This window comes from Cherax quadricarinatus, chromosome 7 (genome assembly GCF_038502225.1).
Source record: "Cherax quadricarinatus isolate ZL_2023a chromosome 7, ASM3850222v1, whole genome shotgun sequence".
NCBI classification, from domain to species: Eukaryota; Metazoa; Arthropoda; class Malacostraca; order Decapoda; family Parastacidae; genus Cherax; species Cherax quadricarinatus.
In genome coordinates this window covers 69,053,718-69,080,406 of record NC_091298.1, presented here as the reverse complement: position 1 = coordinate 69,080,406, position 26,689 = coordinate 69,053,718, and the positions used below count along the sequence as shown (strand labels likewise).

General features: G+C 38.7%; 1 protein-coding gene across 1 annotated transcript; it reads left to right on the top strand.

The window, feature by feature from the left end:
- On the top strand, positions 1 to 25,833 carry mRpS30 (mitochondrial ribosomal protein S30). The gene is made up of 9 exons (XM_053774284.2): positions 1 to 460; positions 2,837 to 2,957; positions 8,785 to 8,909; positions 9,699 to 9,871; positions 11,247 to 11,414; positions 12,725 to 12,875; positions 15,880 to 16,027; positions 19,005 to 19,189; positions 25,181 to 25,833. Exons 1-9 carry the CDS (start codon positions 6 to 8, stop codon positions 25,317 to 25,319), a joined length of 1,665 nt encoding a protein of 554 aa, XP_053630259.1. The 5' UTR covers positions 1 to 5; the 3' UTR covers positions 25,320 to 25,833.
- Positions 25,834 to 26,689: the final 856 nt, after the last annotated feature.

The following is a 26,689-nucleotide window of genomic DNA, read 5'->3' as shown; positions in this document are numbered from 1 at the left end:
CCGCCATGACGCTCTTCAGGCCGGGTGCTGCTTATATATTATTTCGATTTTCTGCCTTTCCACCAGTCTACAGAGCACATAGCCATGAAGCTGTGGCACAGACAGACTACACAGACACCCCACAGTACCCAGAAATCATGGATACCTCGCGGAAAGCCGTCAAAATGAGGAAAAAAGCAGAGTGGCACGAGAAGATCGAGTGTCTACCGACGGTGGAGCAGAAGATGATGGAACTTAACATGCCTAAATATTACGGTTATTGGTCATGTCACCTTAATGACGTGAGGCCAACACTCCTGGGGGTCGACTTTGTGCAATATGCCACCAGGTCACACGTGGTCAAGGGTCTACCAGGACAATATTACACACAAGTAGAGGCACAAGCTGATATATTAACCCCCAAAATACAAGATAAAATTCAACATCTCATTGATCTTAATTTTAACTGCAAATTAAACAGGTTAATAACCATTACATTATTTTTTTTCTATATTTACCATTTAATAGGCAGAATTCTGGTATTATTTAGTATTTTATAATTTAACCTATGGAAGTTATCCCTTGTAGGTTTAGCGCTTTGATTATAATAATTATGGAAGTTATTTTTGGGAGGTAATAGTGAAAATATATTAAATATTACAGAATAACTAAATATATTACAGGATAATACACTAATTTCGTGTTATGTGCCAGTACAATATAATGCTACGGGTTTAGCGCTCCCCATGATTATAATTATGATCATATCTACCAATGGTATAGTAAGGTTAAGTTAGGATTTTTTTTTTTAAGTTTAGGTTAGATTTTGTTAGGTTAAGTTTTTTTTTATCATTTTTGAGTATGTTGACCAAAAGTAGTATTGTGCCATTCAAACTATAATTAATGGTCAAAATCCATTAAAGTGTTGATTATTATAATAATAATTCACAAAGGTTTAGTCATCTGTTTTTTTTTTTAAATCTAGATGCAAATTTCTATTTATTTAAACTTCATTTTAAATAAACTTTTTCAATTTTATTGCATATGGTGTACAGGCTTATACATTGCTTGGTAACCCATACGGGTTTAGGCTTTTTGTGAGTTTATGTAATTTCAGTAGATAAATAATTTACCAATGCATACACTGATGATAAATCATGTGGAATTAAAATGAGATATACAGTGGACCCCCGGTTTACGATATTTTTTCACTCCAGAAGTATGTTCAGGTGCCAGTACTGACCGAATTTGTTCCCATAAGGAATATTGTGAAGTAGATTAGTCCATTTCAGACCCCCAAACATACACGTGTAAATGCACTTACATAAATACACTTACATAATTGGTCGCATTCGGAGGTGATCGTTATGCGGGGGTCCACTGTATCTGTACAAGTCAATGTGACTTAATCCTTTGGCGTCTCTTGTGGTCAGGAAGTTTATTTAGGTACAGGTATACATAAGTACAATTATCGTACATAGTGTAAATTACCTACCAGGATAACCCAAAAAAAGTCTGAGTGACTTATTTTCATTTGGGTTTAATGTGAGAATGTTTCTGGAATCGTTATTCTTGCGACCTGATCCTAGACCACGCACCTCTCGAATATAATTTTTATAATAACTTGTATTTCTTCTTAAATAATTACGGTATAGTATTGCTTTTAGTCATTGGTATTCAAAAGTACAATCATATAACGTAGCATATCCTTTCAGTTCCTCGAACAAATTAAATCTTTATCAGCATCTCCCATGTTTCAAGTATGTACTGTACATCATTCATAACGTCCTATAAAACGTAATCTAAAAGTAATTTTTATTCATTATTGTAAGTTGTCAGTGTTGGCATTTTAGAAACGGCAAGTTTTTTGATATGTTGTATAGAAAAGTGACGTTAAGATGTCTTAGAAAAAGTGACATTATAACGACTTAACCTAGAATATCCCTACACTTGTGAAAGTAGCCAGTACCTGTACAAGATATATATATGCCCATTCGTGTTATTAACAATTGCTAGTATGTAATTTATCTAAAGATAGTCTCACAAAAATCGCAAGAAAAGCTTGGAAGACAACAACCTAGGTACGGTTACTGTAATACTGTAATCCTTCAAGAGTTACGGGCTTTCTGTTATTTTGTGAAACATTAAGTTAGCCACTCACAAGTCTTAACAATTTCTACAGCTCAGACACCATAAAAATTGGTGTTTTCACCCATCATATAAGTAAGTTTATTTAGGTACAGGTATACATAAATACAGTTACACAAATTATCATACATAATAACTTGTGTAAATTACCCATCAGGATAATCTGAAAAAATAAAAAAGGCCAGACAAAGTGACTTAATTTTCACTATGGGTGACATTAAAGCAGTATCAAAGATGGTTGACATAAACCCACTACCACTATAGTATGCTCCTCGTTTAGCGACGAATTTGTTTACCGACGTGGTATTAGGAACGGAACTCCATCATTAAGTGAGGAGAAGCTGTATTATAAATTGCATTGTAAATCGTACATTTGATTACTGCAGGATCCCCAGTAAGTGAGTTTATTTAGGCACAGGTACACATAAGTACAATTATCATACATTGTGTAAATTACCCAGGATAGCCCAAGAAAGTCAGATGGGGTACCAGTTGACTTGGGGAAGAAGGAATGTGATAAAAATCCTAGTAGAAATCGTGAATTTTTTTGTTAGCGGAAATTTGTTTTTGTTCATAATTGAGCTGAAAAAAAATTGCTTGACTGACTAGTGGACAGTCAAGTTTATAATCAAGAATTATTATAAATTGTGTGAAAGTAAAGTGCAGTGTCTGTTTTTCTAATATTTTACATTATATGCATTTTATTTAGGAAAAATTTTGCCTCGGATCTTGCAGCCGAACGTCACAGAATAAAGAACTTCTTGCTTGGGTTACATAGAGTTATGGTATCATCACTGGAATCATCTGTGCAACACATTAAAGAGTCTATGGTAAGATTGCATGTGGTACGTGTGTGAAAGTCATTGGCTTCACTTTTAATTGGGACTGAACTCCAAACAAATACAGAAAATGATGTATGTTCGGAAATAAGTGTAGAGGGAATCTGTCCCTGTGTAAGTTAGCTTTTTTGGTACCTATTTCCTAGTATACATATATGTATGACTTAATTCCAGCATATTATAGTAAGCTCTGAAAGCAGTCAGATTTTAATTCATGCTGGCGACTGTATGATGCTTACCGATAATTTTTTCAAAATTATCCTGTTGGTACTAGTAGAAAAATAAATCAAAATACACTTCTTAGTGCTTTAATTAGGTGTCCCGTAGCTTGAGTGCTGATGCACTCGGCTCACACGCTGAGGTCTGGGGGTCAAACCCCGGTACGACTGGAAACGTTAGGATGTGTGTCCTTAAGACACCTGCTGTCCAAATTCACCTATCAGTAAAATAGGTTACATGCCTATATTTTCACATTATTAGTAATGTCTTTTATTGTGTATCCCTAAACCTTTGTATTTTGCATTGTTTTACAATGGATATAACTACAGTGGACCCCCAGTTTTTGGCTGTTGCAGAAATTGTACAATTCAGATTTCGAGCACTTTTTTGGCGAAATTTCCTCCTGGGTTATGTATATCCCCTCAGAAATCGTTGGTACCAGACTCTTCTGCCTGGGCCACTCATACGTTTGTGACTCATTCTTGAGCACATTAAATGTTTTATTTAATGTTAATATAGACATTGTCATTACTCCATTTATAATATTTTCTTCAAAATTATGTAAGAAACACGTTACATAGCATATAAACATACAATGTTTATATGCAGTGGAGGGTAAACATTATGTTTTCTCTGGCCCAGCATTAGAGAAAACTGTATGAATCTGTGTTGGCCCAGTAACTGCCCTTAATACATAATCTTTTGTATACAGTTCTCAGCATGAATTATTCATTACTTCTCCCTTTGTTTATGATGTCATTTAAAGGTAGTTGTTACAAACGTTTAAACTCACTGAACATGGTATGTTGATGGTAATAATATGACGGTAGGCCGCAGCGTATGTAGCCGGTACGTATACACTGGGATGTAGTCCACCTGGGACTAGAAATAAATACTACTCACCAACAAGAGTCTTCTATAAAGGTATGTAATGTTCATTTATCATTAAAATTAGTCATTTATGTTTATTTCTCATTATTTTCTGTATGTAAAACTATAGTTATTCTCTATAAAATGTATTTTTTTGTTAATATTTTTGGGTGTCTGAAACAGATTAACTAGATTTACCTTATTTCTTATGGGAAATATTTCTTCGGTTTTCGGCCATTTCAGATTTCGGTCGACCTTCTGGAATGGATTAATTACGAAAACTGGGGTCTTCTGTATTACAGTAGAACCCCCGTATCCACAGATTCAGTTTTCGAGGTTTCAGTTATCTGCTATTTACCGTGACTTGAAAATAACCCTTAATTTTGCTCAATAGTGACACTAAAGCACAAAAGTGGTGATGCTGACAGTTCTTCAAAGTCTAAGACAGAGGTTTGCAACCTACAGCCTGTGGGCTGATTCTGGCCCACTGGCCGTAGATCAAATGATGTTAAATATGTCAAAAGTTTAGTATGTATTATTATTACCTCTACTTGTTAAGTATGGCACTAGGTGCAATCTGCCATCTGCTCACAGATATGGGCTCTGGCTCCTAGACAGAACATGGTTGCTGACCCCTGGTCTAAGAGAAACCATGAAGTGTTTCCCATCAGTGCTACTTCTCAACTTATTGTGCATAATTTATCAATTAAAATTTATCATAGGTATGTAAACAAAAAATGACTTATATATAGGGTTTGCTGCTATCCGCAGTTTCAGGTATCCACAGTAAATCTTTGAACATATCCCCATGGATACTGGGAGACTACTTTTACATACAGTGGACCCCCGGCATTCGATGGCATCAGTATACGTTAAATCCAGTATACAATACAGTGGACCCCCGCTTAACGATCACCTCCAAATGCGACCAATTATGTAAGTGTATTTATGTAAGTGCGTTTGTACGTGTATGTTTGGGAGTCTGAAATGGACTAATCTACTTCACAATATTCCTTATGGGAAAAAATTCGGTCAGTACTGGCACCTGAACATACTACTGGAATGAAAAAAGTTCGTTAACCGGGGGTCCACTGTACATTTTAACGCAAAAATTTTGCCTCGCCACTCATTAAAAAACCCGCCACACACGATTCGTCCGGGACGTGTCCACGTGTGGCCTGAACTGCCCTGTGCGTGCCATTGTTTACAAGCCAGCCAGTGTGCTCGCATCTAAGCATATATTCGGTACATTCCATATTATCACAGTGTTTTTGGTGCTTGTTTCTGCAAAATAAGTCACCATGGGCCCCAAGAAAGCTTCTAGTGCCAACCCTGCAAGAAAAAAGGGGTGCTAATTACTATGGAAATGAATAACAAAAAGGCACAATACCGTGACTGGAACGATACACAGATAACCCGCACATAAAAGACAGAAGCTTACGACGACGTTTCGGTCCGACTTGGACCATTGACAAAGTCACATTAGTGTGACTTTGTCAATGGTCCAAGTCGGACCGAAACGTCGTCGTAAGCTTCTGTCTTTTATGTGCAGGTTATCTGTGTATGGAAATGAAGAAAGAGATAATTGCAAAGTACGAAAGTCGAGTGCGTGTGTCGGAGTTGGCCAGGTTGTATACCAAACCCCAATCAACCATCGCTACTATAGTGGCCAGGAAAACAGCAATCAAGGAAGCTGTTCTTGCAAAAGGTGCATGTCTGTTTTCGAAACAGAGATCGCAAGTGTTAGAAGATGTTGAGAGACTGTTATTGGTGTGGATAAATGAAAAACAGATAGCAGGAGATAGCATGTCTCAAGCGATGATATGTGAAAAGGCTGGGAAGTTGCATGAGGATTTAATTGAAAAAAATGCCTGCAACTAGTGGTAATGTGAGTGAATTTAAGGCCAGCAAAGGTTGATTTGAAAGATTTAAGAATTGTAGTGGCATACATAGTGTGATTAGGCATGGTGAGGCTGCCAGTTCGGACCGAAAAGCAGCTGAAAAATATGTGAAGGAATTCAAGGATTACATAGACAGTGAAGAATTTAAACCTGAGCAAGTGTTTAATTGCGACGAAACAGGCCTGTTTTGGAAGAAATTGCCAAGCAGGACCTACATTACTCAGGAGGAAAAGGCACTCCCAGGACATAAGCCTATGAAAGACAGGCTTACTCTTCTGATGTGTGCCAATGCTAGTGGTGATTGCAGAGTGAAGCCTTTATTGGTGTATCACTCAGAAACTCCCAGAGCGTTCAGGCAAAACAATATCCTCAAGGCTAATTTGTGTGTGCTGTGGAGGGCAAACACTAAGGCATGGGTCACTAGGGACTTTTTCTATGACTGGTTACACCATGCATTTGCCCCCAATGTGAAAAATTACCTAATTGAAAAGAAATTAGACCTTAAGTGCATCCTGGTATTAGACAATGCCCCTGGTCATCCTACAGACTTGGCAGAGCGACTCTTTGGGGACATGAGCTTCATTAAGGTCAAGTTTTTGCCTCCTAATACCACTCCTTTCCTGCAGCCCATAGACCAGCAGGTCATTTCCAACTTCAAGAAACTGTACACAAAAGCTATGTTTCAAAAGTGCTTTGAAGTGACCACAGACACTCAATTGACTCTAAAAGAGTTTTGGAAGGATCACATTAATATCCTCAATTGTGTAAACCTTATAGATAAGGCTTGGGAGGGAGTGACTGAGAGGACCTTGAATTCTGCTTGGAAGAAACTGTGGCCAGAATGTGTAGACAAAAGGGATTTTGAAGGGTTTGAGGCTAACCCTTGGAATCGTATGCCAGTTGAGGAATCCATTGTGGCATTGGGGAAGTCCTTGAGGTTGGAGGTTAGTGGGGAGGATGTGGTTGAGTTGGTGGAGGAGGACAATGAAGAACTAACCACCGATGAGCTGCTAGATCATCTTCAACAGCAAGAGGCCAGACCTGAGGAAACTGCTTCGGAGGAGGGGATAGAGAAATTGAAGAAGTTGCCTACTTCAATGATTAAAGACATGTGTACAATGTGGACAAAGGTGAAAACCTTTATGGATGAAAATCACCCTCACACAGCTATTGCAAGCCGTGCTGGTGACTATTACAATGACAATGTTGTGAACCACTTTAGAAAAGTCATAAAGAAATGAGAGGTACAGGCCTCTATGGACAGATATGTTGTGTGACAGAAGTCCACTGACTCTCAAGCTGGTCCTAGTGGCATTAAAAGAAGAAGGGAAGTAACCCCGGAAAAGGACTTGCTACCTCAAGTCCTAATGGAAGGGGATTCCCCTTCTAAACAATAAGTTTGACACTCTCCCCTCCTCCCATCCCATCAATCATCACCATATCTTCATTAAAGGTAAGTGTCATGTATTCAGTTGTTAGTAGAGTACAGTGGACCCCCGGTTAACGATATTTTTTCACTCCAGAAGTATGTTCAGGTGCCAGTATTGACCGAATTTGTTCCCATAAGAAATATTGTGAAGTAGATTAGTCCATTTCAGACCCCCAAACATACACGTACAAACGCACTTACATAAATACACTTACATAATTGGTCACATTCGGAGGTAACCGTTATGCGGGGGTCCACTGTACTACTAACTGTGCATGTCTTCTTCAGTTTGTGTGCATTAAACTTAATATTTCATGTGTTAAAACTTTTTTTTTTTTTTCATACTTTTAGGTGTCTTGCATGAATTAATTTGATTTCCATTATTTCGTATGGGGAAAATTAAATCGCTTTACAATAATTTTGGCATACAATGAGCTCTCAGGAACGGATTAATATCGTATGCCGGGGGTCCACTGTATATAAGGACAATAAAGATATGTAAACGACAAATTTCAGCATTACAAAGCGAGAAAACAAGCAGACAACTATTACTTTAAGGTTAAATTATGATTACAAGTAATGGGAATAAGAATATGTAGTTTTCCACATATTTGTGGTTGTAAGAATTGTTTAACATATTTAACACATCAAAAATTGCTAGTGCACTCAGTTCACACATTGAGGTCCATGGTTCAATCCTTAGTATGGGTGGAAACATTGGGTGCATTTCATTAAGACACCTGCTGCCCCGGTTCACCTAGCAGTAAGTAGGTACATGGGTGTTAGCTGACTGTGTAGGTTGCATCCTGGGGACGAAACCTAATTTGCCAAAAATGCTCTGCATGACAAAGGGCTGAGTCTGTATATGTTGTACATGCCCTTGTAGAAATAAAGATGATTATTATTATTATTATTATACCTGCTGATACTTTGGCACACCCCTACTTTTTTACTACAACATATGTGCTGCAGATTTTTGTTATCTGATGTGATTTGTGGTGACTGTTTCACTGTAATTTAGTAATTGCGCAGGTAACTAATACTGCCATTTGCTGTATATTACAGCAGAGCTTGGAGTTGGCATCTGTGCACACTAAACACTTTGACCTAACTAAACGAAAATGTTGAATCGTGTCACTGTTTGTAGCACTGCAGAATCCTGTCACTGGTTTCATAGCATCACCGAGAGTGTGATTAGACACATCTCGGCACTTGTTCTTAACATATCTGTAATTCGTCCTTTGCTATTGGATGGAAAAATATGCACTTTTTCTAGTCTTTTCTTGTTAATAGATAACTAAAGTGTAATGAACACTTGTCAGTGCTCAGTAATAACCCACAGACCAATTAATCTTATGATTTTCTTGTTAAATTTCTAACCATTTTCAATGCTTTACAGGTAGATGTACAGCCACGTGTTGAAGCTTTCTGGATACTTGGAGGCATTCCACCAGATAAAATGTTAAGGAAGATACGTAGAAATTACAAATTGACCAAAGACACCGAACATGATTTAATGGACAGGTATTAGCACATTAGTTTTGTACGGTGCCTGCAGTCCAAAAGAGGGGTGGGGATGTTGCAGTTCAGAAGGTTATCCAAGATGTGATTTTGGTACACTCCTGGAAAGACTGATTGAATGAATGACAGTGAAAGTGTTTCTTCTTATTTGGGTCACTCTGCCTTGGTGGGATATGGCTACTGTGTTTAATAAAATAAATAAGTGCAAAAGAATCCTTCTCCCATTAGCCATGTGTGTCATAAGAGGCATCTAAAATGCTGGAAGCAAGGGGCTAGTAACCCTTTCTCCTTTATAAATTACAGTAGAACCCCCGTATCCACAGATTCAGTCTCCGCAGTTTCAATTAAACACTGGTTGCCATGGCTTGAAAATAAGGCTTTATTTTGCTTAATAATGAGCACAGTGCACAAAAGTATTGATGATAGTAGTTCTTCAAAGGCTAAGAGAAGCCAAGAAGTGCTTCCAGTCAGTGAAAAAGTGCTAATTATCAACTTACTGTGTGTAATTTATCAACTAAACTTTATCATAGGTATGTATGTAAACAAAAAAATGACTCGTATATAGGGTTTGCTATTATCCACAGTTTCAGGTATCCACGGTAGATCTTGGAACATATCCCCCGTGGATACAGGAGGACTACTGTACTAAATGTGAAAAGAAGAAAGCCTTTAGTTTCTTTTTTTCGGATAACCCTTCTTCTGTGGGAGACAGCCAGTGTGTTAAAAAATCACACACGAATTTTGTGTACACGTAAATTATATTTCATGTTTTATGTGTTCTTTGTACTTCAGGCCCGTACAGGGTAAAAGTACACCATGCCTGGGAGTTCGTGTGACCAACGGTCTTCCAGAAGTGGTGGGTCGAGATGATCCTCTGGCCACGTCTAGTTTTGAACCCAAAAGTATACTGGATCCCCGTTCTTATGGTTTTCGATTTTCCCATAAACATGCTGTAACAGTACCAGGCAAGTTTCTTTTTTCTCAACTGTTAAGCTATTTGTCTTAAATGTTTGATCATAGATTGCCTTTGTAGTTTTGTCTAACATATTTTAATGTGTGAGTGTGTTGCATAGGAGTGAATGGAAACAAATGGTTTTTGGTACTTGACAAGCTGTCGAGTGTGAGCAAGTTAACAATTTGTGAAGGGATTCAGGAGAACCGGTTAGCTGGGCTTAAATTCTGGACGTGGGAAGTGCAGTGCTTGCACTGGTGGGGATATTTGTAGTTTGGAGGAGCATCTGAAATGTAGTATCTGTGCATCTCTGGCAAGACAGTGATAGAGTGAATGATGGTCAAAGTGTTTCCTTTTTGGGTCACCCTACCTCGGTGGGAGATGGCCAATGTTTAAAAAAAAAAATTGATCAAATAAATAACAAAAAGGCACAATAACGTGACTGGAATGATACACAAATAACCCGCACATAAAAGAGAGAAGCTTACGACGACGTTTCGGTCCGACTTGGACCATTGACAAAGTCACACTGTGACTTTGTCAATGGTCCAAGTCGGACCGAAACGTCGTCGCAAGCTTCTCTCTTTTATGTGCGGGTTATTTGTGTATAAATTGATCAAATATAGCCCAGCTCAGCTTTATAAAATACAGGATAAAATGCTTTAATATGCAGAGAAAATCCAATTAGCCTTCAAATTTGGGAAACAGAATCTTGACCAAGTACATGAGTGTTATTCAAAAATTAGATTTAAGGGTAATTTTTATTTGAAAGCATATTTTTTGTCCAATTTATATAGGCAGACTGTTTTCTCTATACCATAATATGTATACTATACATTAAAAATTCTATATGGAAAAGTGGAGAAGAAGCCTTCCTCTGTAAGCCATGCATGTCGTGAGAGGTGACTAAAATGCTGGGAGTAAGGGGGTAGTAACCCCTTCTGTATAAAATGCTAAATGTAAAAAGAAGAAAAACCTTACATTTTTTTTTTCTTTGGATCACCCTTCCTCGGTGGGAGACAGCCATTGTTAAAAAAATAATGAAAAAAGTGATAATGTACAGTGCCTAAATTCTGGAGAATGATTGGGTATATAATGGTTCAGAGGATGAATTTTAAGACAACTAGAGAATGAGTGATAGGGAATGTGTAAGTTTCTGGGACTCCCTGTTTTGATGGGAAAGTGCCAATGCATTAAACAATTAAAATAGCAGTAGTGCAGCTGAATGGTGCAAGTACAGTGTGGTAATAGTCTAAACCTTTCTCATTTTAATATCTGTGAGTCTTAGACTCTATGGTAATATTTTTGCGTGGTAACGGAATTTTTTTCTCAAAATTTCTGCAGGGTTTTAGTGCGGTAATGAAATTTTTTTCTCAAAATTTCCGCAGGATTTTGGCAAGGAGGAACCAAAGAACACAGCCAGCTTTGGCTGCACTCCCGTGAGATGGTCCACAGGTTCACACAAATTTTTGGTGCACACCATCTTGATACAGCCTCATTGCAGAAGATACTCGTTTCATCGTTCACTCAGGCTCTTGCTCTTGCTACTCACCTTGGTTAGTAGTATATTTTGTTGTTGCTAAACCTATAACATTCTCAGGTTTGTAGTCATATTAGATACCAAACCTCTTGTCTTTATCTTACCATGTTTATACCAGTACAGACAGGCCCTACTTATACAGCAGGTTAGGTTCCAGGCTACTGCTGTAAAGCAAAAATCGCTGTAAAGTGAAACATAACCTTTTTTCACTTTCAAACGCAGGTAAAAGCCTGATAACATGTTCACACTATCATATATTAAGTGAGCAATAGAGCTAGACCTAAAAAATGCATATACAGTACACGTATTACTTTTTTTTTTTTCTGTTTTTTTACAAGTCGGCTGTCTCCCGCCGAGGCAGGGCGACCCAAAAAGAAAGAAAATCCCCAAAGAGAAAATACTTTCATCATCATTCAACACTTTCACCTCACTCACACATAATCACTGTTTTTGCAGAGGTGCTCAGAACACAACAGTTTAGAAGTATATATACGTATAAAGAATACACAACATATCCCTCCAAACTGCCAATATCCCAAACCCCTCCTTTAGAGTGCAGGCATTGTACTTCCCATTTCCAGGACTCGAGTCCTGAATCCCTTCACTAAATATTACCCTGCTCACACTCCAACAGCTCGTCAGGTCCCAAATACCATTCGTCTCCATTCACTCCATTCACATATTACTTACCTTAAATTATTTTTGTCCTTGGCTTATAGTGAGTAGTGAATATATTTATTGTAGGAAGTCTGAATAAATAAAAAATGGGTATAATTGAAAACTGCTGTTAAATACTATCCAAGTGCTGTAAAGTGCTTGGTTAATACAGCCTGTATGACTAATTTCATGTCATTTTTTATATACTGTGGATAAAAGAAATTCATCTCTTTGCCAAATGCCTATCCACTGACAATATTTTATATATATTAACTGTGTAACTGACTGACTATTTATCATTTTTTTTTTCAATTCACTTTCTATTCATAGTTTCAAAGCAGACTGTGATACAATACTTAAAAATGCATTTAAAATGGATAAAAATATACTCTTCTCCATAGGGAAGTGGAACAGAATTCTTCTTCCATAAGCCATGCGTGTCATGAAAGGCGACTAAAATGCCTGGAGCAAGGGGCTAGTAACCCCTTCTCCTGTATGTATTACTAAATTTAAAAGGAGAAGCTTTCGTTTTTCCTTTTGGGCCACCCCACCTCAGTGGGATACGGCCAGTGTGTTGAAAGAAAGAAGAAAAAATATACTTGAGGATTGACAGAATATAGTAGTATTTTTTCATTCCTCTGTTTTAATTGTATCATTTTTTTTGTTCAGGGTTTGGTCCAGTAACAGAGCTCACATACCCATTAGTTCAGCAGTCTGTACTTACTGATGGTCAGCGATGGCAGTTCAGTGTATATCAGCTTAATACCTGCTCTTTACACTCTGATCGTGCTATATCTAATCCTCACAATAATATCCTCTGGTGAGTACATCTTCTGTTTTAATGTATTTCCAAATCATTTAATTTTTATATGGCAATCCTAGTGTGAATGATGGTGAAAGTGTTTCTTTTTTGGCTCACCCTGCCTTGGGGGGAGATGACAGTGTTTAAAGAAGAAATCGCAGGTTATCCTCATTCCAATTTAAGTGATTTACCTGTGACATTTTAGTTTTCCAGTCTTTAAAACCAGCTTTAATGATAACTATCTGATCAACCAGGCTATTACAATGTGTGATCTGGCTGATGGCACAACCTGCATAAGTGGATGATGCAGGAGCACTAAAATTGATAAGGAGCTTTGATAATAGTTTTTCTTGAGAGATCTTGAGGACTTTAGGAATTGATGCTTAATCCAAGAAATTGGAGCTTTGTTCCCATTCCTCAGATCAAGCCTGATTACCCCCACCCCTTCCATTCCTCAAGTACTGAATGTCTCTTATGGGTTTAAGGCATCAACAGATGCTGAGTTTTCAATAACAGTAACAGTCTTTGATGCCAGATAATAGAAAAAACAAGTGTTACTTGGTGACCTTCATGAGTGTGAGTACGTTCACAAAATTATGTCACTCCAGAGTTCACTCCTTCTCATGCCTCTGTTCAAGGTGTGGACAGTCACAGCTGTTCATTCATTTGCAAATGGAACAAATGCTTGAAATATACTAGCATTTATCCCTACCTGTTTTCCTCATTTCCATTCCTACCGCTTTTTCCACCTTGACCTTTCCTAATGCTTAGCTCATTCTAAGACTTTTTCCTCCTCCTCCTCCTCCTCCATTTCATTATCAATATTTATCATTGACTTGAAAATTCTATAATTTCTCTTTCTTATTCAGCATTACACCATTTGCACTCCTTAACACAAAGTCTTATTTTATATTATTTTCTGAAAATTTCACATCTTTACTTCATCTTTATTACTATATCAGTATATTCAAATCTAATTAAGATTATAGCATCAATAATATATTTCAGTATGATCTTTTTTGACTTGCTTGCCATCTTCCACCAAAGTAGGGTGACCCAAAAATGAGGAAACACATTCACCATCACTCATTCAGTTGCTGTCTTGCGAGAAGCATGCAGACATCACAGTTTAGATGGCCCTCCACTCTGAAACATGAAAATACACTAAATGAATTCAGCCACATCAGACCTTTGCATAAAGATAAGGCTACTTGTTACGTACTTATCATTTTTTGTTCATCTAGCCTATCTTGAAAAGTACCAATGTATATTTTGTTATAGTAATGTGCTTTCATTCACATCTGGCATTTGTTACTTAGATACCAAGGTAGTAGATTGGTAGACAGCAACTGCCCAGGTGAGTACTACCATCCTGTGGTAGTAGATTGGTAGACAGCAACTGCCCAGGTGGGTACTACCATCCTGTGGTAGTAGATTGGTAGACAGCAACTGCCCAGGTGGGTACTACCATCCTGTGGTAGTAGATTGGTAGACAGCAACCACCCAGGTGGGTACTACCATCCTGTGGTAGTAGGTTGGTACACAACAACCACCCAGGTGGGTACTACCATCCTGTGGTAGTAGGTTGGTACACAACAACCACCCAGGTGGGTACTACCATCCTGTGGTAGTAGGTTGGTAGACAGCAACCACCCAGGTGGGTACTACCATCCTGTGGTAGTAGGTTGGTAGACAGCAGCTGCCCAGGTGGGTACTACCATCCTCTAGTAGTAGTTGGTAGACAGCAACCACCCAGGTGGGTACTACTGTCCTGTGGTAGTAGGTTGGTACACAGCAACCACCCAGGTGGGTACTACCATCCTGTGGTAGTAGGTTGGTAGACAGCAACCACCCAGGTGGGTACTACTGTCCTGTGGTAGTAGGTTGGTACACAACAACCACCCAGGTGGGTACTACCATCCTGTGGTAGTAGGTTGGTAGACAGCAGCCACCCAGGTGGGTACTACCATCCTCTAGTAGTAAGTTGGTAGACAGCAGCCACCCAGGTGGGTACTACTGTCCTGTGGTAGTAGGTTGGTACACAGCAACCACCCAGGTGGGTACTACCATCCTGTGGTAGTAGGTTGGTAGACAGCAACCACCCAGGTGGGTACTACCATCCTGTGGTAGTAGGTTGGTACACAGCAACCATCCAGGTGGGTACTACCATCCTGTGGTAGTAGGTTGGTAGACAGCAGCCACCCAAGTGGGTACTACTGTCCTGTGGTAGTAGGCTGGTGGACAGCAACCACCCAGGTGGGTACTACCATCCTGTGGTAGTAGGTTGGTAGACAGCAGCCACCCAGGTGGGTACTACCATCCTCTAGTAGTAAGTTGGTAGACAGCAGCCACCCAGGTGGGTACTACTGTCCTGTGGTAGTAAGTTGGTTGACAGCAACCACCGAGGTGGGTACTACCATCCTGTAAATAACAAAGAAGGCACAATACCGTACAATACTTACATGGAGAAGTGGAACAGAATTCTTCCTCTGTAAGCCATGCGTGTCGTAAGAGGCGACTAAAATGCCGGGAGCAAGGGGCTAGTAACCCCTTCTCCTGTATATATTACTAAATGTAAAAGGAGAAACTTTCGTTTTTCCTTTTGGGCCACCCCACCTCGGTGGGATACGGCTGGTGTGTTGAAAGAAAGAAAGAAGTATGCAGGATAACTGGTATATCTTGCTACTTCTATTGACACTTAGGTCACACTACACATGCATGTACACACACATATATACACACCCATCTGAGTTTTTTATGTACTTTAATAGTTCTTGTTCTCTATTTCCTCTTATCTCCATGAAGAAGTGGAGAAGAATCCTTCCCCTGTAAGCCATGCACGTTATAAGAATCAACTAAAATGCCGGGAGAAAGGGGCTAGTCACCCTGCCTCAGTGGGAGATGGCCAGAGTGTTAAAAGTAAAAGATATATTAAAAAAGTATTTGTTACAACAGAAAATCAGATTAATGGTGACTGAATTAAGTATCCTCAGAAGCTGTTAAATTGTCTTGTATTTTCCAGGCTTGGTGAAGAGCAGACACTGTTTGAAGCAGTAGACGACACCGGTGTTAAGGGCTTTAACCCTGAAGTACTTAAAACTCTGATATCCCTGTACCTCAAGAAGGGCGTCGAGAGAGAGAACCCAACGCCTTACATCGGGCCATGCAAGGTACTGATTATCTTAAATACTTTTTTTCCCCTCTCTTGAGATAGAGAGGTTCTTCCTTAGAGAGCATGGAAGAAGTATGTTTTTTTTTTTTTTTTTTTTTTTTTTTTTTTTTTTTTTTTTTTTTCTCTCAACAAGTCGGCCGTCTCCCACCGAGGCAGGGTGACCCAAAAAAAGAAAGAAAATCCACAAAAAGAAAATACTTTCATCATCATTCAACACTTTCACCACACTCACACATTATCACTGCTTTTGCAGAGGTGCTCAGAATACAACAGTTTAGAAGCATATACGTATAAAGATACACAACATATCCCTCCAAACTGCCAATATCCCAAACCCCTCTTTTAAAGTGCAGGCATTGTACTTCCCATTTCCAGGACTCAAGTCCGACTATATGAAAATAAGTATGTATTGTAAGAAAATAAGTTTAAATATACTAATGGTTTTGTTCAATAATGCTAAATTTCACTTTATGCTAGATATTATTTTATTATTGGCTATACACAAATAACCTGCTCATAGGTGAATGACACTTATGATGACATTTTGGTCTGACTGGACATTAACCAGTCACTAGTTAATGATCCAAGTTGGATCGAAATGTCATCACAAGCTTGTTTCCTATGTGCGGGTTATTTGCGTGTTGTTCCAGTCACAGTATCAGGCCTTTTTATTCACTATTGGCTATCTCTCACAAGGTAGGGCGGCCCCAAAAAAGGAAACGTTCACCATCATTCATCCAGTAGCTGTCTTGCCAGATAAAATTGTAGGCTGTTTGAATTGTTCTTTGTCGTACGAGAGATCATTTTTTTTTTTTTGTACTTTTATATCAGTACAATGGCGAAGAACCATTACCCTGGCCTAGCCCTGCCAAGAGTACTGTATTTTCAGCCATATAAGGCATGCCTTTTTTCCCACAAAAAAAGTCTTGGAAAATCACCCTGAACCTTATACAGTGGATCCTCGACCAACGATGGCATCGATTAACGATAAATCCGACCAGCGATACATTTTAATGCAAAAATTTTGCCTCGACTAGCGCTAAAAAAACTCGACCAACACTATTCATTCCGTCTGAGACGCGTCCACTTCTGGCCAGTGTTTACAAGCCAGCCAGCCACCGCGGTCGCTTCCAAGCATACAATCGGAACATTTCATATTATCACAGCCTTTTTAGTGATTGCACCTGCAAAATAAGTCACCATTGGCCCCAAGAAAGCTTCTAGTGCCAACCCTACAGCAAAAAGGGTGAGAATTACTATGGATATGAAGAAAGAGATCATTGCTAAGTATGAAAGTGGAGTGCATGTCTCCAAGCTGGCCAGGCTGTACACAAAACCCCAATCAACCATCGCTACTATTGTGGCCAAGAAAACGGCAATCAAGGAAGCTGTTCTTGCAAAAGGTGCAACTATGTTTTCGAAACTGAGATCGCAAGTGATAGAAGATGTTGAGAGACTGTTATTGGTGTGGATAAATGAAAAACAGATAGCAGGAGATAGCATCTCTCAAGTGATCATATGTGAAAAGGCTAGGAAGTTGCATGAGGATTTAATTAGAAAAATGCCAGCAACTAGTGGTGATGTGAGTGAATTTAAGGCCAGCAAAGGTTGGTTTGAGAGATTTAAGAATCGTAGTGGCATACATAGTGTGATAAGGCATGGTGAGGCTGCCAGTTTGGACCAAAAAGCAGCTGAAAATTTTTTTTATTTTTTTTTATTATCACACCGGCCGATTCCCACCAAGGCAGGGTGGCCCGAAAAAGAAAAACTTTCACCATCATTCACTCCATCACTGTCTTGCCAGAAGGGTGCTTTACACTACAGTTTTTAAACTGCAACATTAACACCCCTCCTTCAGAGTGCAGGCACTGTACTTCCCATCTCCAGGACTCAAGTCCGGCCTGCCGGTTTCCCTGAATCCCTTCATAAATGTTACTTTGCTCACACTCCAACAGCACGTCAAGTATTAAAAACCATTTGTCTCCATTCACTCCTATCAAACACGCTCACGCATGCCTGCTGGAAGTCCAAGCTGAAAAATATGTGCAGGAATTCAAGGAGTACATAGACAATGAAGAATTGAAACCTGAACAAGTGTTTAATTGTGACACTGACAATGTTGTGAAACACTTTAGGAATGTCATAAAGGAACAGGAGGTACAGGCCTCTATGGACAGATATGTTGTGCAACAGAGGTCCAGTGACTCTCAAGCTGGTCCTAGTGGCATTAAAAGAAGAAGGGAAGTAACCCCGAAAAAGGACTTGCCACCTCAAGTCCTAATGAAAGGGGATTCCCCTTCTAAACACTAACACCATCAACACTCTCCCCTCCTCCCATCCCATCAATCATCACCAGATCTTCAATAAAGGTAAGTGTCATGTAACTGTGCATGTCTTCTTCAGTTTGTGTGTATTAAAATTAATATTTCATGTGTTAAAAATTTTTTTTTCAATACTTTTGGGTGTCTTGCACAGATTAATTTGATTTCCATTATTTCTTATGGGGAAAATTAACTTAACTAACAATAATTTTGACTAACGATGAGCTCTCAGGAATGGATTAATAGCGTTAGTCGAGGGTCCACTGTATGCTCAAGGTCAGGGTCAAGGGGTGACCTTTGTCATGCTGTAGCATAAAGTAAGAGGGTATTAACCCTTAAATAGGATTACTGATTTACCATTATGATACTTCTGTTGTGCCCCTTACATGCCATAAAATACAGCATATCATTCACTTGGATGCAGTCCACAGTAGTGCAGTAACCCCTAGGTACAGTACTTAGTGTAGGTGCATGGAGACTTGCCTCTTTTCTCTTACCATCCTTATTTGTTACACTTGTTGGTTCACACATACTTATTTTTGTTTTTTCACATATTGTGTAAATTGTGCTGAAATTGTTTTCTTCAGTTTGAAAAACACTATTTTAAATGATGACTCGTGTGAGATAAATAATTGTAAACTATTTTACCCACAGCATTTGGGAAATCACCCAGCATCTGAAGAATACCGTGAGGCATTCCATCAGTATCTGCACTGCCTCTTTTCTGGTCGTCCACGTAACCTCCTCAAGCCTGAGATGTATCTCTGGGAAAAAATATACAAGGTGGACTTCAAAACTCGCCCTTTTGAGCCTCCAAGACGCTTCTTTGAAGATCATTAGTGAGTATTATAAGAGCAGCACTCTTTATTTATTCTAGGATTAGCAATTTTGTCATTTTTTGTAATGAGTTGCTACTTGTTTTTCATATTCAGTATTCGTTATCCTTCAGTGTGGTAAGACGTATTTTCTTATCTCCACTTTTGTACGATGTTGAATTTTTTCATTTAAAAAGTAATTTCTTTTTTATTTTTAATAAGCTGTATGGGGAAAGGGGGTTACTAGCCCATTGCTCCCAGCATTTAAGTTGACTTTTACAACACATGGCTTATGGAGGAAAGATTCATATTCCACTTCCCCATGGATATGAAGGTAATATAATAAGAACAAGAACTATTAAAAAGTAGTAGCCCAGTGGTGAGTCGCACCTCTCATTACTGGGATCCAGGGTTCAATAACTGAACGGGCTGCTTAACAACCCATGCGAAGCATGGGTTGTAAATGCTGCATCGAGGAGGAGGCTGGAGGCAGTGGGGATGTCGTGTCTAAGGACAATGTGTGGTGTAAATATTGTGCAGAGAATTCGCAGTGTGGAAATTAGGAGGTGTAGAGTTACTTAAAGTATTATTCAATGGGCTGAAGAGGGGTTGTTGAGGTTTATGGGTCATTTAGAGAGGATGGAGCAAAATAGGATGACTTGGAGAGTGTATAAATCTGTTGTGGAGGGGAGGAGGGGTAGGGGTCATCCTTGGAAAGGATAGAGGGAGGGGGTAAAAGAGGTTTTGTGTTTAATGGGCTTGGACATGTAGCAGGCATGTGTCAGCATGTTAGATAGGAGTGAATGGAGATGAATGGTGTTTGGGACCTGATGAGCAGGATAATATTTTGTGAAGGGATTCAGGGAAGTTGGTTAGCTGGACTTGAGTCCTGGAGGTTGGAAATACAATGGTCATACTTAAAAAGGAAGAGTTTTGTATATTGGCTGTTCAGAGTGACGTCTATGCTGTCGTATCTGGTCCCCTCTGCAAAAACAGTAATTATGTATGAATCTTGGTGAAAGTGTTTTCTTTTTTTGGGTCGCCCTGCCTTGGTGGAGACAGCCCAAAAAAATAATTATGAACCTCTTTGTCTTTCATGTTAAAAGGACACTGAATACATATCAATCTGTCATAGTAGGTTTGTACTGTCCAAATGTCTAATATTACATATACAGTAGAACCCCTATTCAGTATCCCCAGTTTCAGTTATCCACAGTGTACTGTGGCCCCCCAAAAAATTAATTTTATATAATAATGACCCCAGAGCACAAAAATAGAGAAGCTGGCAGTTCTTCAAAGCCTAAGAGAAATTAGTGAAGTGCTTCCCATCAGTGAAAAAGTGATAATTCTCTGCTTATTGTGTATTATTTATCAATTAAACTTAATTTTTGGTATGTATAGGACTTATATTTCTCCATGGGGAAGTGGAACAGAATTCTTCCTCCGCTACTATCCGTAGTAACCCCTTCTCCTGTATATATTACTAGTAGTCTTCGTCGGTAGGCTGGTATGTTGAAAGAAAGAAGAAGAAAGGACTTATATTTAGGGTTTGCTACTATCCGTGGTTTCAGTATCCGTGGTAGGTCCTTGGAACGTATCCCACATGAATACAGGGGGTCCTGTTGTATTTTTTACTGACTTTTAGCAGTATTTTTACATCAATGCTTGTCATTGATACAGGCCTGTAGTTTAAAAGGATTAACCAGTCATTAACCAGCCATGCGTGTCATAAGAGGCGACTAAATGGTGGGAGCAAGGGGCTAGTAACCCCTTCTTCTCTATACATTACTAAATTAAAAAAAGAGAAACTGTGCTTTCTTTTTAGGTCACCCTGCCTTGGTGGGAGACAGCTGGTGTGCTAAAAATAAAATATATTATACTATATTTGCCCCTCACCCCACTATCCTTTACTTTCTCTTATGGAGATTTAAAAAAATTCAATCTCATTACCATTTTTCTGTATAGCTCTTTTTTCAGTTCACTATCGTGGGTTAAGTCCAATTCATCTGTTTCTTCTTTTGTAAAATCCAGAGGGATAATATGTCCTAGTGTTTGCTGACGTATCTTTCTATACCAACTTGTCGGTATCTATTACCAAGGTTTATATCACCATATTACCTCCTCTTACCACTCTTTCCCCCTCCCTCTACTAAATGGTTATAACCATGACTATAATTTTTAAAGGGGTGGACCGGTAAGCCAACGGAAGGCCTTGGTCAGATGACCAAAAGCTCCAATAGCTGGCCATCATCTGACTAAGACCCACATCAGGAAACACTTATCCTGTTTCCTGACGAACCTTACCTAACCTAACCCCCTCCCTCTCTGTCTATTCTCTTTAACTTAGCTTACTGTGCTCTCTCTAGCACGATTATCTTCAGCACTCTTTCTCACAACACAATAAGCTGAGCAATAATATTTATTTACATTGTTCTAAGCAACCATGATGTGCTTTTCATAAGAACATAAGAAAGAAGGAACACTGCAACAGGCTACTGACTCATGCGGAGCAGGTCCATCCCCCCCCGGGATTAGACCAATAACCCACCCAGTCTGGTCATCCCCACTCAAGGATGGAGCACTGTACCAGACCCAGCAACACAGGCTAGTCAGGTTCAACTCACACCCACCCACACCCACTCATGTATTTATCTAACCTATTTTTCGTATAACTAAACTGAAAAGGTAAATAAAATATTGGTCAGTCTTGAGGCTAGAAACAGCGGCCATTCTTGCAGCTGTGCAGTGATCTTGTAAAGAAAGTTGAGTAAGGGAAGAGCGAGGTTTCCACTTCATTCTTGGATTTACGATTTTGGTTATGGTCTCACTGAAGCAGCAACCAGGACTTCTTCGTTCCTGCCTAATGCAAACGAAACTACTGAATCTTGTCAAATTTATTTGTACATTTGAGTTGGAATATGGTTCCCGAGTGTGGTGTTGCTCTTGACAAACAAAAGGTAGTAGGAATCTTAGTGTGTGGTAGGCCCTTGGTACACAAATAACCCGCACATAAAAGAGAGAAGCTTACGACGATGTTTCGGTCCGACTTGGACCATTGACAAAGTCACAGGTCCAAGTCGGACCAAAACGTCGTCGTAAGCTTCTCTCTTTTATGTGCGGGTTATTTGTGTATCGTTCCAGTCACGGTATTGTGCCTTTTTGTTATTTATTTAGGCCCTTGGTATGTTGGGTAAAAAGGACAAGTTCAACTAATGTGACATTTTATTGTGGCAACATTTTGCTCTCCAGGAGCTTTGCCACAATTAAATGTCACATCAGTTGCACTTGTGTCCTTTTACATAACATATTGTCGGTAAATCTACCAACATTAATACAGGCTCTCGGTTTGTATGGATTTCACCCTCTCAAAAGTATTACTTATAAATGCAGTGTTGTAGGACCCTTGTGAGTTTAGTGCTTAGTTTTGGTTGTTATAATTACTCACAAATACATCAATCCCCTACTTTTTGCTTATTTTTTTCATAAAGCCTTCACCAATATTGGAATATATGTTGTATACAGTATACCTTGAGGTGTACCTGCAGGGGATTTTGGGGATCAACACCCCCCGTGGCCCAGCCTGGTCTGTGACACATCCTGTTTTTTCCCCATTTTTTATCATTCACAGTTGCTATATGTTACATTATCAAATATTATCTCTTCCTAATTAGTCCATTAAATAGATTCTTTACACTTACTCAGTTTATTGTAATTTTTTCTTATAACTTGCTTAATTGATGTACAGTATCATTCTACTTTTCCTGTTTCTTTGTGCTCCTCACACTTTAGCAGTTCTTATTTATGCTTGACCTGAATGAATGTTAATCAGTGTTCTCTTCTAATCTTTCTTATTTTCTAATTTGTTTTTATCCAGAGAAGTACAGTACTCATCAAAGGTATGTCAGTATTTTTTTTTATTTATGTGCACTGAGGAGTCTGTGGACACAAAGAATGTTGCCCATGGAAGCAAAAAGGGTAATGTGTGAGAGTATAGTTATACCATCACTCTTATATGGGTGTGAAGCATGGGTGGTGAATGTTGCAAGAAGGAGAAGGCTGGAGGTAGTGAAGATGTCATGTCTGAAGGCAATGTGCAGTGTGATTATAATGGAGAGAATCTGTAGTTTGGAAATTAGGAGGAGGTGCAGGGTTACCAAAAGTATTATACAGAGGGCTGAGGAGGAGTTGTTGAGGTGGTTTGGACATTTAGAGAGGATGGAATGAAATAGAATGAGTGTATAAATCTGTAGTGGAAGGAAGGCGGGGTAGGGGTCGGTCTAGGAAAGGTTGGAGGGAGTGAGTAAAGGAGGATTTGTGTGTGAGGTGCTGGGTCTTCCAGCAAGCATTCATGAGCGAGTTAGATAGGAGCAAGTGAAGACAAATGGTTTTTAGGACTTGATGTGCTGTTAGAGTGTGAGCAAAGTAACATTTATGAAATGGTTCAGGGAAACCAGCAGGTCAGACTTGAGTCCTGGAGGCAGGAAGTACAGTGCCTGCACTCTGAAGGAGGGATGTTGATAAGTTGCAGTTTTATAACTGTAGTGTAGGCATGCCTCTCACAAGACAGTGATGGAGTGAATGATGGTGAAAGTCTTTCTTCTTTTCCAGATCACCCAGCTTTGGTAGGAAATGGCCGATGTGTTAATAAAAAAAAAAATTATAATCTCACTGATTTGTCATACCACCTCTATCATTTCATCTCTTGTTGTTCACTACAATTGAATTGTTTTGGGGGATCTGTTACGGTACCATTTAACCCTTTGAGGGTTTTGGTCGTACTAGTACGTCTTACGCGTAGGGGTTTTTGACGTACTAGTACGCATAAATTCTAGCGGCCTCAAATCTAGTGGGAGAAAGCTGGTAGGCCTTCATATGAAAGAATGGGTCTATGTGGTCAGTGTGCACAGTCTAAAAAAAATCCTGCAGCACACAGTGCATAATGAGAAAAAAAAAACTTTGACCATTTTTTTGGAATAAATCAGCGACTTTGCAGTGTATTTTCGTATGGTATTTATTGTTGTATTCTAGTTTTCTTTGTCTCATTTTATAGAATGGAAGACATATTACAGAAATTGAGATGATTTTGACTGGTTTTACAATGAAAGGTGCCTTGAAATTGAGCTCAAAGTAGCAGAAATGTTCGATTTTTACCAAACTTCAAAAGTAAACAAATCGTGCCAAGCGTGCAATACACGTCAACTGGTGAGTCTAATATTCTTTCACAAGTGCAACAATAATATTTATACCATTTTTTACACTAATGCAGTAGTCTGCATAACAGTAAATCTTATATTTTTTGTGAGAATAAAAATTCAAAGTGGAAAGCAAAAGAATATAAGAGGGGCCTTGAGACGTGACTAATGACTAGAGGAAATGTCATTTTAGTGCCAGGAATGTCTTTCTTGTTTATTCTGGACCCTATTCGGAAATTGGCATCTTTTGAAATTTGTGTGAAATTGGCAAAATTGCTAAATTCTGACCACTGTACTGGATAGTTGAGTTTCATAAATGGGTGGTTTCTTGCACCCATTTGATAGAAAAAATGGAGTTCTAGCGAAATATTCATGTTTTTTGTCGACTAGTACAGTGAAATTGGCCGAAAATGGGGCTCAAAGTGGGCAAAATCGCCGATGCGTAAACATCGCCTAGACCGCTAACTTTGCGAGAGCATAATTCCGAAAGTTTTCTATCAAATTTCAAACTTTTGGTGTCTTTATGATCGGGAAAAGATTCTCTATCTTTTCATAGAGAAAATAATTTTTATTTTTTTTAAATTTGGCCGACCCTGAAAACGAGTTTCGGAGAGGGCCTGTCGACCCTCAAAGGGTTAATAGTTTATGATTTTTTAAATTATATTTTTATTTTGTGCATTTTCTTATCTATAGTGGTCATTTAAAATATTTTATCTATTTTCTACATGTGCGAATGTTCAAATGCATATATATTTCAAAATTTTATTTTAGTTAAGTATTTAATTTCCTATGTGCATACACTTCCTTTTGGTTTTCCCCACAGTAACAAGAAGGATCCTGGTTGCCGTCGCCTGGACGACTACAGCCCAATCTATATTCCGAAGGCTCTTAGAAACACAAAGGTGAAGCAGTTCCGGTATAAGCCCAAGTTAGATTCAGAACATCTTTTTAAGTATGATTAAATATGCACAAGTATTTTCTGTTAGATTTGTCATACTGTTGTCTGTTTAATGAAACTTGAAACACTTATTGCCCAAAGAAATTCAGTTTATCACAGTAATTAAACTGATATTAGTACTTGAGTAAAAATTTATTATTATTCTTTATTTTTTATTTATTTTTTTTCAACAAGTCAGCCGTCTATATACTAATAGTGAAGTAAAGTTCAGTATGCACCTTAGTATTGGTATAGTCGTCAACATATGTTTTTGAATAAATTTCTTGCATTCGCTGATAAATTAAAGAAATGGCTCTATGTAAGACTCATTGTTGGTAGTGTAATGAACAATATTCAGTGGGAACAAAGAAGCCTGCTTGAAGGTATAAATAAAAAGGGGAAAAAACTTTGGTTACTTCCTCATGTGTTCTTCAAGTGGGTTTCTCTATTCCCTTTGTAACATACCTTGAACCTTACTGATTGGAATATTGATTGTACATTGTTCGTTAGTTTTGGTAATAAAAGTATTTGATCATTAACTTCCACTTTTTACACTGTCACATCTCTTAAGTGAATTGGAAATACTGTAATAAAATGTGAAAGAAGAAAGTTTTATATATATATATATACAGTGGACCCTCGACTAACGATCAGCTCCCAACTCGACCAGTTATGTAAGTGCTTTTGTATGTGAATTTTTGGGGGTCTGAAATGGACTAATCTATTTCACAATATTCCTTATGGGAACAAATTCGGTCGGTAACGGCACCCGAACAGACGTCTGAAATGAAATAATATCGTTAGTCGAGGGTCTACTGTATATTGAAATACTTCACCCTAACATAAAAATAAATGTACAGGTTAGTTAGAAATGCATGCAGGGAAAATTGTTGTAAAATACTGACAGTGGAAAGAGAGAGAAAAAAAATATAATGCAATCCATGTTGCATCTACAGTGAGTTTTATCAAGTATCAAACAGCATCTGTTTATTTGATAAAATCCACTGTGTGGGTGAGACATCATCACAGGATGGCAATATACTGCAGTAGTAATGCATGTGGGGTCATTAAGTAGCATCTTCGCAATTCTTTAACCCTTTCAGGGTCCGTCCCGTAGATCTACGGCTTTACGTTCAGGGTCCAAACCGTAAATCTACGTCATGAGCTCAGCTCACTCTGATAAACTGTGAGTGGTACATTTGGGCCTAAATATGAGAGAATACATCTATGTGGTATGTGTGCACCACATAAAACAAATCCTGCAACACACTGTGTATAATGAGAGAAAAAACTGAAATCATGATTTTTCGATTAAAACAGCGACTTTGCAGTGTTTTTTCGTATGTTTTTTATAGTTGTATTTGCGATTTCTTGGTCTCATTTGATAGAAAGGAA